General features: G+C 29.1%; 1 protein-coding gene across 1 annotated transcript; it reads right to left on the bottom strand.

The window, feature by feature from the left end:
- Positions 1–230: 230 nt before the first annotated feature.
- Positions 231–9,429, bottom strand: LOC124530082. Its single transcript, XM_047104077.1, has 6 exons — positions 9,078–9,429; positions 8,545–8,694; positions 3,665–3,817; positions 1,455–1,748; positions 485–654; positions 231–390 (listed from the first exon to the last, which is right to left on the bottom strand). The coding sequence occupies exons 1-6, from the start codon at positions 9,325–9,327 to the stop codon at positions 244–246; spliced, it is 1,164 nt and encodes a 387-aa protein (XP_046960033.1). The 5' UTR covers positions 9,328–9,429; the 3' UTR covers positions 231–243.
- Positions 9,430–12,071: the final 2,642 nt, after the last annotated feature.

The raw sequence follows: 12,071 nt of genomic DNA on the forward strand, positions 1-12,071 counted from the left end.
AATTTGGCTTTAATTAAAATTTGATAAATGTCATTTAAATGTAAAAAGGAAACCATTTAATGGATCATAAAAAAAGGTTGAATTATTATTGAAACTAAATATTCTTAGACTTATAATTGATTACACTTACAATTGAATTTGTAACTTTATATTGAATGCAAAAAAAAATTTAATTGGAATATTTTGGCAATAAAATTAATTTGAATTTTATACTATTTATTAAGGACTAAATTCACAAAAAAGTTAAACAAGAACTTCATACTGAAATGCTTGATCAGTTTCCAACAGTGCTCTCACATACATTACGAGTGAGCCCAAAGCCATTGCTGACGTTAAGGAGTTGCAAGAACCTCCTTCGGATGACGCAGCTTTCTTAACGCGATACTCTTCCTGTGAACATAATTAAACATAAATAAATAATGCTGTTCATACTTATTAAAATAAAGTTTATGCTCTACTGAAAAAATATGTATTGACTACAAACCTCTCTATCTTTTGGTGGCGGTGATGAAACAGGTCCTACAAAACCGGTGAGTTTTAAAAACGGTTGTCTGTCATCTGCGTAACATCCCTTAGGTTCTTGCCATGATATAACTTTATTCATCCATCTTGGCTTTATAAATTCCCCGTAGCCTTGTGATGCACATAGTAAAACTGAAAATATATCAATTTTTTTTATAGAGATAAAAATATTTATTTGTCTATTTAAAGTTATAACTGTGAAAGAACAAGATAAACTTTAATGATAATTCATTTATAAATTACATAATTATGTATTGAGATTTAACTTTTAGAATAAACATTTTGGAAGGAAAATTGTCTTTCCGCATACTTCGCAGTAAAATTCTGCAATACTTATCATCCACTTATTTGGTGTTTGAAGGAACGCGTAAGAAAGCGTAGATGGGCTTTGTACGGTAGGCTTAAGAGAGCTGACTTGATACAGGTGGCGATTATTTAATACTATTATTATATTTATTTAATTAATTATGATGAAATAAAAATTATTTATTAAACACTAATTGTAGTTTTTTGAAATGGCGGTAAGTATATAGACATTATTATATGATTGCTCATATTATTCTTTAAAAAAAAAACAACTGTTCAAACATCAAGTTATATTATATAGTCCACAGATTTAGATTAGGTTAAATACCACAGTCGTCCTATTAAGCGTGGCCGAAGTTTGTGCTATGCACAAATTTGACGCGCAACTACTTTAGTTTGTGTTTGTGCTGTGCTACTAAGGTAGTAAATCGAGGCAATGAAGGTATTACCTACCATTGGTAAGTAATTTTGTTGTTCTAATAGCTTCTAAGAATCATAAAATGATTTTATGATTTTCATGTTCAGTATGGTTTTGTGACGTCATGTTAGTAATAAAATGACATGCGCTGTATTCATTTAATCTAATGAACATGCGGTATCTAGATAAATCTTTGATAAAATCTTACTTTGTTGCATAAACAATGTTCTCGTGCCAGGCGGGTGATCCCAAGCCTCCAAAGACTTCGTCTCTTTATAAACTTGAATACATAACTTATAAATTAATGCTGACAGATCAACACCTTCCATGCAATCAAATATACGAGACAAAATCATTGCACGAACTCGGCTGGTCTGTTGAAAAGCTAGGCCGGAACCCTGCATCACTTGTGTTTGACATTCCGGGGACAGCTCACAGGTCCCATCAGCTTGAGTCGTTTGGGTTTCCATTGCAGATATCAGCAGTTGCATCATACATGCATCTGAAATAAGAAAATAAAAGTTCATTGAAATATTATTAGAATTTTAGTATGTGAAAGGGGTTTATGCTATACCCTAGTGGCGCCAACCCATTACATATTATATTCTACCACCAACCACAATTGTATTTATATGTTTCGGTTTGATGAGTGTGCTATCCAGTGTAGACGCATAGGGGAGGTAACTTAAATTCCTAGGTTGCCGCTGCAATGGCAATATAAGAAATTGTTAATATTTATTTTCTGTCCGATTGCTCGAAATAAATAAAGAATGGAAAATACATGTCACAGCTAAAAGTTGATGTTTGTTTAGATCTGTGTCAAGGTGCTTTCACCTTTTTTTATAAAGCAAACTTTGTACAACGCCACATTGTGGTTTATTGTTGAACTAGAAAACGGCCTTCAGATATCGAACCGTGTCAAGCTTACAATGGAAACATCGAATACCTAATTTTGACATTTCTTAATAGTAACAACAATAGCAGTTATAATAACGATTTGATCCGTTAATAAAAATACAATATTTACTAATAAAATTACGTTGTTCTTATTATTGGCAGCATCACATAATTGGAAGTTATTGCTATTATTTTAAATGAACTTTATCAGCAAACAAAAGGATAAATTATTTGGTCTTCTGGATTCTAAATAATATAATGGAGTTATGACAGAGAATGTTTAATTTCGTAAAGTTAGTGAGCGTTTGCTTCACATAACTTAGTACATCTTAATTAATTTAATTGGCTCTACATATTTTCAGTTGTGTAAATTAACAATTACAAGATTAATACACATGTGTAAATAGTTTAAAAAATAATGATACCGTAAAACTTCAGTAAGTTGAACTTCTGGGAAGTCCCGATAAAAACTATATACTGAACTTAGAAACTTTCTGTAGGTAAAATATTAGCAGTTTTATTTTTATTTTAAGTAACTTATTTTGAATTCCAATTTAGAGTTATGAATTCCACTTGTATAAATAACTACTAAGAAATAAATGCTTAAAGCTGATGCCCTTTATTTCTGATTTTAAGATCTTTATTTTTCCTCGAACTTTATAATGTGTTCAATCTCCTGATTGATTGACTCGCTGTCAGTTTACAGTATAAAAAATACATTAAAATTTTACTTTTTTAAACGAATTGTAATTATTGCGTTATTTCTTTCATAAATTCCTTACGGAGCTAAACTTTAATGAGTATAATTATTTGCCTGAAATATGTAACAAAATCTTGAAAATCCAGTCGAATATTTATTAAAATGACTTTGTAATAATAATTTTAGCAAATGACAACGACAACGACAACGGACGTGCAAATAGCCCCCCTGATGGCAGGTGGTCACCACCGCCCATAGAAACTGACACTTTGTGAAATATATATACATATAGATCACAACTAGATCTAGCATCAATTAAGAAAATTCTTAAAACCGATAACATTCGAATCAAGCACGCTATCTCAAATGATCAATATTTATTTCTTATGTGAATATGATCTTTACACAAACGATAAGAACGAACGATGAAATAACTATACATGACCTATGACATTCGTCAATTTGACGGATTTCTCGGGTTATACTAAGAATCTATAGCAACGAATAACGTCGAATGGCGCGATGTGAGCTCGAGCTTGGTTGTTTGTATAAATCGGCAGAAATCGGTTTTATTGAATGCTACATCTAAGTTGTGTCGTGGCTAATTTTACACTGGCTTACACTTCAAACCAGAACACAACAACTAACTACTACTTTTTTCTGTTTGCTGCTAGAATATCTCATGAGTAGTACCTAGTGAGATAGGCTTGCATAAAGCCCTTCCACCAAGTGATATCTTCCCATCATATATATATTAGATAATTATAAATTATCAGTATCTATCTATATCATACAGTGTGGTGATTCTATTAGTATCTTACCTGCTGCTTTTCTGCTAGGCATTTTCGTTTTAGCTTCTTGAACATATTGTTCAAAATTAAAACGAAACGGTTTCTGAGTTCCCATCGTGCCGATCGTGATTGGCTCCAAGAGCGACGAAAATACGTCGATATTTTCAAAAATAGCTTTAGCAACTGAAAAAGAAATATATTTAAATATATATATATATTATTTTTCATTAAAAGGAAATGACTTGAATAACTCTATTTATGAAATATGTTGTGTATGTATAAAAGACTAAGTGTATAGGCGGCGGGAAGACTTTGTTATATTCTATGAAAACAACGTGTATATTCTATTATAAAACTTACTGTTTCTATTCTCTTAGCTCGATTATAAAAATTTAAATTATTTTTTAAGATATACATGTGATAGTTTTAAGTACTGTGTTTAAGTTATACCATATTTATCTATTTTATCGTCAAGTTCAAAAAGATTCAACGGTTCGACTATTTATTGATTCAGATAGAGCAACCGAAATCCGAATCGACAAGAACATTATTCAAATTAGTTACTAAAACAGTATGTCATAAATGTAAGCAATATTTTTTATTATTATGATCAGTTATGGATTTTATTGTTATTTGATAAAAATCTAATAAAAAAAATTAAAACTTTCTAATGAAAACATATATTATTGCAATAGTTTTCACCGCTTTCAAGTGAAATCATTCTGTACGCGCACGTAAAACAATAGCAACGAAACACACATAAGCAGAATTTTGGCTTATGTTTTTTGTTGTGACTTAAATATAAATTATTGCACAGATTTAGCACAGAAAATAAATTTGTAGGTACAAATAAAAAACAAATAAAGATATAATTATATTATTATATTCTATAAGTTAAATCAGTGGTTAAGTTAAATGTCTTCAATTGTTTTCTACTTAAAAGTGCTTACAGGCAAATCTATTTGCATCTTATAGTATTAAAATTACATTATTTTATTTAAAACATACGTAATTAAACTATTGCAAAATGAGGCATATTCAATCGATTCGTAAAAATTCAACTAAAAAACTTGTCAGCATGGTGATTTATGTGAAAGTTTTACCGCAAGTATCGAACGTAATAAGAGAGAAACTGTAACAAAAAAAAAAAACACTTATGTTTTTATGTTTAGTACGTCGTTGCGGATATTGGAGTCAATAATTATTGCTTATTACCTTTAATAATCGGAAACATGCTATAAACATATAATCAAGCGGTTTACTTTTAAATTATATTCGATTCAATCGATTATATCGAGTCCTCTATTCTGATTATATTAACATCAGTAACTTACGTCACTGGTTACTAGAAATTCTTCCGGCAAGCATTGTATTGTTACAATGCTAGTGTTGTGTTCGACTTGGTTCGAACTTAAATCGATGCTAAGCGCGATAATAACGAACGAACTGGTTTCAAATTCTCTTTGTTCCCACGGTAACAGCGTAATAGAAATTTTAATATATGAGCAGAGTTAGTTTTACTTCCAAGTATAAGGGAATAGGTATTTAGTTCCTTGTTAGTATAGTCATATCAACACCAAGACACGGCTTGAAGTGAACTACTGCTTAATCTTTCTTTTTTATTACACTAAAACGTAGTTAATTACATTTCTCTAAATTCACTCTTCATATTAGGTACTTTGTAAGTAAACAGACTTCAATCAGAATCTTTACATTATTTAACGCTCAGTGTTTTTTTTAAATTATAGGTCTTACATAATCGAAATTAAAAAAGCAACTTTGCCTTATATAGAATTTCAAAAAAGAATGAATGAACATTGCAAAAAGACTGTAATATGAATGACAACGATAAAATTTATACTATGAGAGCTTCCATCTCACTGCGCAGGGATTTTTACTAACCTCCTAACGACTCAATAACTATACGAAATTAAAAAAAAAGTCTGTGTTCTTCACGATGTATCTTACACTATTATTTATACCTTCCCCGTCTTAAAGCAATGGTAAGTTTATTTTGCCTTTGGGTTTGGACAAAAACATACAATGCTATTGACGCGGAAGTCGTCATTTGAATTTTTCTCCAAGTTCGTAAATAGACATAACCTTCACGCGAACAATAGATTGGATTCCAGCTTTAGCAACTAATACGAACTCTTAAATGTGAAAGTGCATTTGTGTGCACCGTATCACATCACGACAGCTGCTGACCATAATACACGAATTTGACATTTCAAACACGTAGAAGGCCACGGATTTATCTAAAGATCTAACCCAGCACGAAAGCGTATATTGATAATAAACAGAAGAAAACCGTTAAATTTCTATCTCCTTAAATATAAAACAGCGTTTCCTCACAAGATTCCATCTATAACAGACCAGACAGGAAGACAACTGGACCAGTGCGTGAGTCGCATGTGATTGCGAAAGCCTGCCGAATAAATGTAGACTTCGCATTTCATGTCTTACCAACTTAAATGTTATTTACGTAACGTCGATTAAAGGATATAGTAAAGAAGCGAGTCACGTTTAGAAAACAAACCTAACGAGTAACATAATTAATCAATCGATTTTTATTTTGTTCTGTTTTAATGAGCCGAGAGCAGTCCCGAGTAATTTACACTGTTACATTACTCCACTAACACTTGATCAAAAAATTAAACATATTTACATTGTAATAAGTATTACATTACATAGAAACATTTTATTTGTAAACAACATATCATTAGTGCCATTTTTCGTATCAAATTTCGTGAAAATATTAATTTTAGTAAAACGTTTACTTAAATTGATTTTATATCATTTATTATATATAAATGTACTTGGGCTATAAATACATTTAAACTATGTAAAAAGGTTTTAATCAGTTAACATTGTTATATTACCAAATACAAAAATAGTTTTTTTAGAATAAAATAATTTATTATGTAATTCTTTAACCCTATTTATATTAATTAAATCTATCTGAGTATAGGCTTCCTTAACGTTGAATTATGTAAAGAGAAAGCTGACAAACATTTATGCCTATGATTAATGATTATGTCTTTATAGAATACACTAGAAGTATAGTTGCTTGAAATAACTTAATAGAAGAGGCATGATACTTATACATTCTTTGTTTTGTCATCAAAGTTAAACAACTCACTTGGTTTGTATGTTGCAAATATACTTGAAAATTTTGTAGAATTTATTTTTTTTACTTTAATTTTTTTATTTAGACGTTTTAAGTAACCGTTCCAATTAAAAAACTACGTACCGGAGAACAATAAAATTCTAATTGACTCTTATCAATTTAGGTCACTTGGTTTCTATTAAAAAAATCATATCTAAATAATAAATCAAATCTACTTGATGATTTACAAACATTCTTAAAATCTTAATAAAACTCTACTGAAGATGAGTTTCATTATGACTTACGTAAATATAACCGGAATGAATAGTTTAATCATTAGGTCTTAAGACTTTTCTCTTTTGAGTTAGTTGGTTATTAGATTACAAGTGAAGTAGTTTCATTTCATTATGGTAATAATCATCAAGAATTTGTATTCAGATATATTTTGAAAGGCATATATAATTTGTTAAATTAAGTCTTATTGCAGAGGCTTCGATCATGTACACGACATATATTGTGTTGCAATGTGAATAATAGATCTTCTAGTCTCTTAAACGACATGCGTCTAGCTTTTGAAAGTCTCATGGAAACAAGACATTGAATATAGCAGATTATAAATGGTTCTAATTATGGAACAGATGTAACTATTGTCAAGTCCGTGTATATGATGTAATACCGGTAAATAGAGACATAAATAAATACCGCAACCAATTAATCCGTTAGGCTTCGACTGACGTTTTTCTTAAACTCAAAAAATAACCGGAACAGTCGCGCCACTCTTACGATAAAGATTTTCTTTTCGTTAGTGTACTCTAACTTGAATGGTCTGGTTACGATATAATAATATTGTATCGTTAAACATTACATATATTTTTTATTAAAAGTGAAAAAAATAAAATAAAAATAATTAAGGTTTTATGAATCAAAACAACATATTTTTTTAATTTAATTATTAACGAGTAATTTAATAAAAATATATTAAATCAATTTGTCCATTTTAAAAGCCGCACTCAATGTTCATTAAATTAATCCTAATGAGTGTCAAAGTAATTAAATCAAATTATAAACATTACATCCCAGAGATATAAGTGATTAATAATTAGTTATGTCAATTTAAAATGTCAATTGGGTGGAGTATCGTAAAATTACTCTCTCTTATCGAGAGCATTTAATTTTGTAAACAACTTATTATTTTCAATATAATTTATTTAATTTAAATGTCAATGAGTTATTTTACTGTTACTTAATACAAAAAAAAAATAAACAGCTATTTTTAATTATTTAATTTAATTAAATACAATATGGTAATGACGATGTCTTCTGTCACTTATTTGTATCAAACGTTAATGTAAAATTCATAAGCTATGAGGCATAGCTTTAATAGTCATTAAAGCACGATTATTATCTATTAACTGACTGAATGGGGACTCATTAAAAACTATACCGAGAAGCGTATCTGTGAACGTCTTCGAGTGACTATGTAAACGTCTCATAAATAATTAAACATAATATAACAGCAACCGAACTTAAAATCATATGTTATATAAGTTAAGACTATATAAAGTAACGCATGGAAAGCACGCTCTATACCAGCTTTAGCGATTCTGAGAAAGAAACTCAGCTTTATTCTAAACACATCGTTCTCGTTTCGTTTCATAATACATACTCAGAACCAGCGCTAATCGAGTAATATAATAATGATACGGTCACGATATTACGTTCGTAAGGCAAATGTAGAGCGGTATGATGGCTATTCTAAAGGTTATCTAGATACTCAAGCACGAAATATACGAGTACGTACCATATTCATAGTCTTTGCTGCGATATACTAATGTTGCGAAATCAGTACTGTTCCAAATGCGATCCATTCTCCTCGAGATATTCTGCAAATTTTCTTTTAACTTCGCCGGTACCGATTTGTCGAGCTCATTTATGGTATACTCGAGTTGACCTACAAAGTATTGTTTATTCTATTAAAAACTAAGACTTAAAAATTTACGAACTACATTTCGTAATTAAGAAGTGCACTTAAAAACTTGCGAAATTATAATTACAAGAGGGAATCTGCATCTCTTCAATCTTCACCTTCATCGAATTGACACGTTCGAAATATAATTTTTATTTTCTGAATAAATATATAAATAAAAGTTTGTACTTCGTCAATTAAAGCGGTCAAAGTCGCGACAGTGTTTGCATGATACATATAAAGCCTTTTGAAAACACACGAGCTTCATCTTTTAAATATACATATTTTACAATCTTACAATTTAGTAATTTACTTTATGTTTTTTTTTATATTATAATTTTAAAAACCTGATTAAAATTTATTCATACCTCTTGCCATTCTGAGCGCAATATACCATTCCGGATCCTTTGACATTTTTGTTTCATAATATTCCAGCAATTTGTCTAACGTTATTGATATTCTATACACTTTAGGGACATTATAAATAAAGTCTTGAGTATCGAAATACGGATAAATTGCAAAAATCGAACCAAACAAAGTCAACAAGACAACACACCTTCCGTACATTTTGTGGATTGAGTTGGTGGTGCTTGGGTTACAATAATCGCTGTAAAACATTTTCAGGCTACATGTTAGCAATTGATTGGTAGTTCGGCCTATAAACTTTCCATCGTACACGCAGCACAATTAGGCGAATCTGAAGTAAAAAAACGAGAAAGTGGCTCGTATAAAGTCGTTACGTATTCGCGGGTCATTGTAAGTTATAAATATTTTTTGTTACGATTCATATGTCGTATCAAAAACTTTAAAAATATGGGATATGTTACAATGATTATTCATAGATAAAAAAATTCACATATTTCTTTATTTTCATATAAATTGAAGTATATTATTTTATAAATGTCGGTTAATATGTCATCAAAATCTATTATTTCGTAAGAATTATGAACGTAATATAACTACTGTATATAAGAGTATATTAAACTAAACGTGCTGAAATTTTAACCGCAAGAATTTGTACATAAACTCTATATCTTTATGTAATAATTTCAAATAGGTAAATATTATACGCAAAATTATTTCTCATTATACGTGACTAATTTTAAATAGATTTTATGGTATAAGTAAACAAACATACCTAAGGCAATTTAATAACTATATTTTATGATAATATTTCAATAAAACTACTAAACAAATTTGAGTACAGGTGCAAATGTCAAGTATTTATATAAAAAGAAATGTAATTCCCTTTTTTTCGAAGAAAGGGTCACTTTCATTTTTCGAAGAGACATCAAAACAATATGATTTACGAGAAATTAGGAGCTAAAAACTTAACAAAGTGCATATAACCTATGCTAGACAACGCAGCATGTTTCGAAGATGACTTTAGTATACAACGTATTTATAAAACAGCGGTGCAACAGTCATAAATCTAAACTATTGTCATGACAAGGCTGATTTTCGTCTTCTTGTATGTTTTATGTAACACCAGAGTACTGTATATTCCTTTGACAATTGTCAATATTTTAATGCAGACCTATAAGCTAGCCACTACACAACTAGACCAACAAGATATATATTTAGTTAAATATATTTTAATCATCGTTAAATGTACGTTAGTCAAGTTGTACATTAACTTGTTACGTTAATGATTCATAATTAACTCACTGTTACCAAAACATTTATCTCAATGCTTAAAATAATATTGTAATAATATATTCTACGTTTTCTAAGATATTTTGTAACAAGTTACATTTGGATATCTATTTTTAGACGAACATTCACTCGTATTTTAACACTGATTATAATTTTTTGCACAACAGTTTTCAAACAACAATTTTATGCGAGTTCTTGTTTTCTGATAAAATGTTCAACCAATTATTTATTAATTTCTCTAAAAAAATAATCATTTACATATAATTAGATAATCGAGGGTTTTTTATAGTATTATTAATAAATAGAAGTCAAATAATGAGTACTAAAAAACATCTGAAAACCTACAAATTATAAATAGTTTGTTCTAGACTCTAGCGTAAATAACTAAAGTTACAAAATCATATTTAATTGTTCTGTTGGACGAAATCTCATATAAAACGAATGAATATGCTTTTACCAGTATAATTACCAGTTAATATTGAGAAATAAAATGTCTTAATATTAAAAACACATTGCATGTTTTAAAGTATGCATAATTATAAGTAATATACAAACTACTTACTATTTTAATATATGAAAAATTGTGAGAACAAACATTATCAAAGTTACCTACCTGAACTTAATCCAGCGTGTCAAAAACACATACTTCTATGATGATGTCAATGACTGTTAATTATACTATAATTACATTTATTTATGAGTACAACAGTACTCGCAAATGATAATCTATATCGATGTTTGTAATATCAAAATAACCGCTTTTTAACCAACTTCAAAAAGGAGGAGGTTATCAATTCGTTTGTATTTTTTTTACCAAATGTTTACTAAATTTATACCAAAATAACATATTTTTATATTTTTAAAAATTTTAGTTGTCTGTCTGTGTGTTCCGGCTAATCTCTGGAACGGCTGAACCGGCTTTGAAGGGACTTTCACTGACAGAAAGCTGATGTAATAAGGAGTAATTTATACTACAATAATTACTTTTTCTTAAATTCAAACTCGCACGAAACGGGCACATGAAGTTATTGTTAAAATCTGTTGTACTATTATTATAATATGGTTTGCTAATACTTGCCGGATTTGCTGAATGGTTTCAATAAAAACAACTATCTATTCTATTCCAATGCGATCTAAGATACCATCTTTGTAATTCTTGTATTAGCACTGAGTCACTGTTCATAGTACGTGGATACATTATTTTATGTTCAAAAATCTTAGATAGCTTGCTTGAAATTTAATTTATAGTGTTAGGAACATATTAGGAAATTTATTTTTTCTTAGTTGAGTTGAAACTATTCCACCGAATTTCTTTTATTTAAAAATAATCGCAAGCCAAAATTTATAAAAACAAATGAAGTTGCATCGTATACCTGACAGTTAAAAAATTTAATTAAATAAACTAACCTTAATAATATATATTTAAAGCTCCTTCACGTGAATGAATTTGACATTTTACATATTTTTAAAAAGTGTCAACCACCTTAAGGTAGTTGACACTTTTTCGAAACAAATTCGAATAAATGTAAACAACTATATATGGTTTAAGAACTCAATTGATAAAGAGTTGCATTCTTTTTTGACTCAGGAAAAAGTAAATATTTCCTCTGATATTTATGATATCCATATACAATTATATATTATCTTATCTATAAATGACAGATATTTATAGAAAAAAGATATTTTTATATTTCGAAATAGAAGAG

Source organism: Vanessa cardui, chromosome 5 (genome assembly GCF_905220365.1).
Source record: "Vanessa cardui chromosome 5, ilVanCard2.1, whole genome shotgun sequence".
NCBI classification, from domain to species: Eukaryota; Metazoa; Arthropoda; class Insecta; order Lepidoptera; family Nymphalidae; genus Vanessa; species Vanessa cardui.

Bases quoted from the DNA above. Each gene is read 5' to 3' on its own strand.
- LOC124530082 (XM_047104077.1), bottom strand. From the start codon at position 9,327: ATGTTTTACAGCGATTATTGTAACCCAAGCACCACCAACTCAATCCAC. The intron at 3,818-8,544 runs GTACGTACTCGT...TTTCTTTTTCAG, and splicing joins CAGCAAAGACTATGAATATG to TTGCTAAAGCTATTTTTGAA. The intron at 1,749-3,664 runs GTAAGATACTAA...TTCTTATTTCAG, and splicing joins GCCTAGCAGAAAAGCAGCAG to ATGCATGTATGATGCAACTG.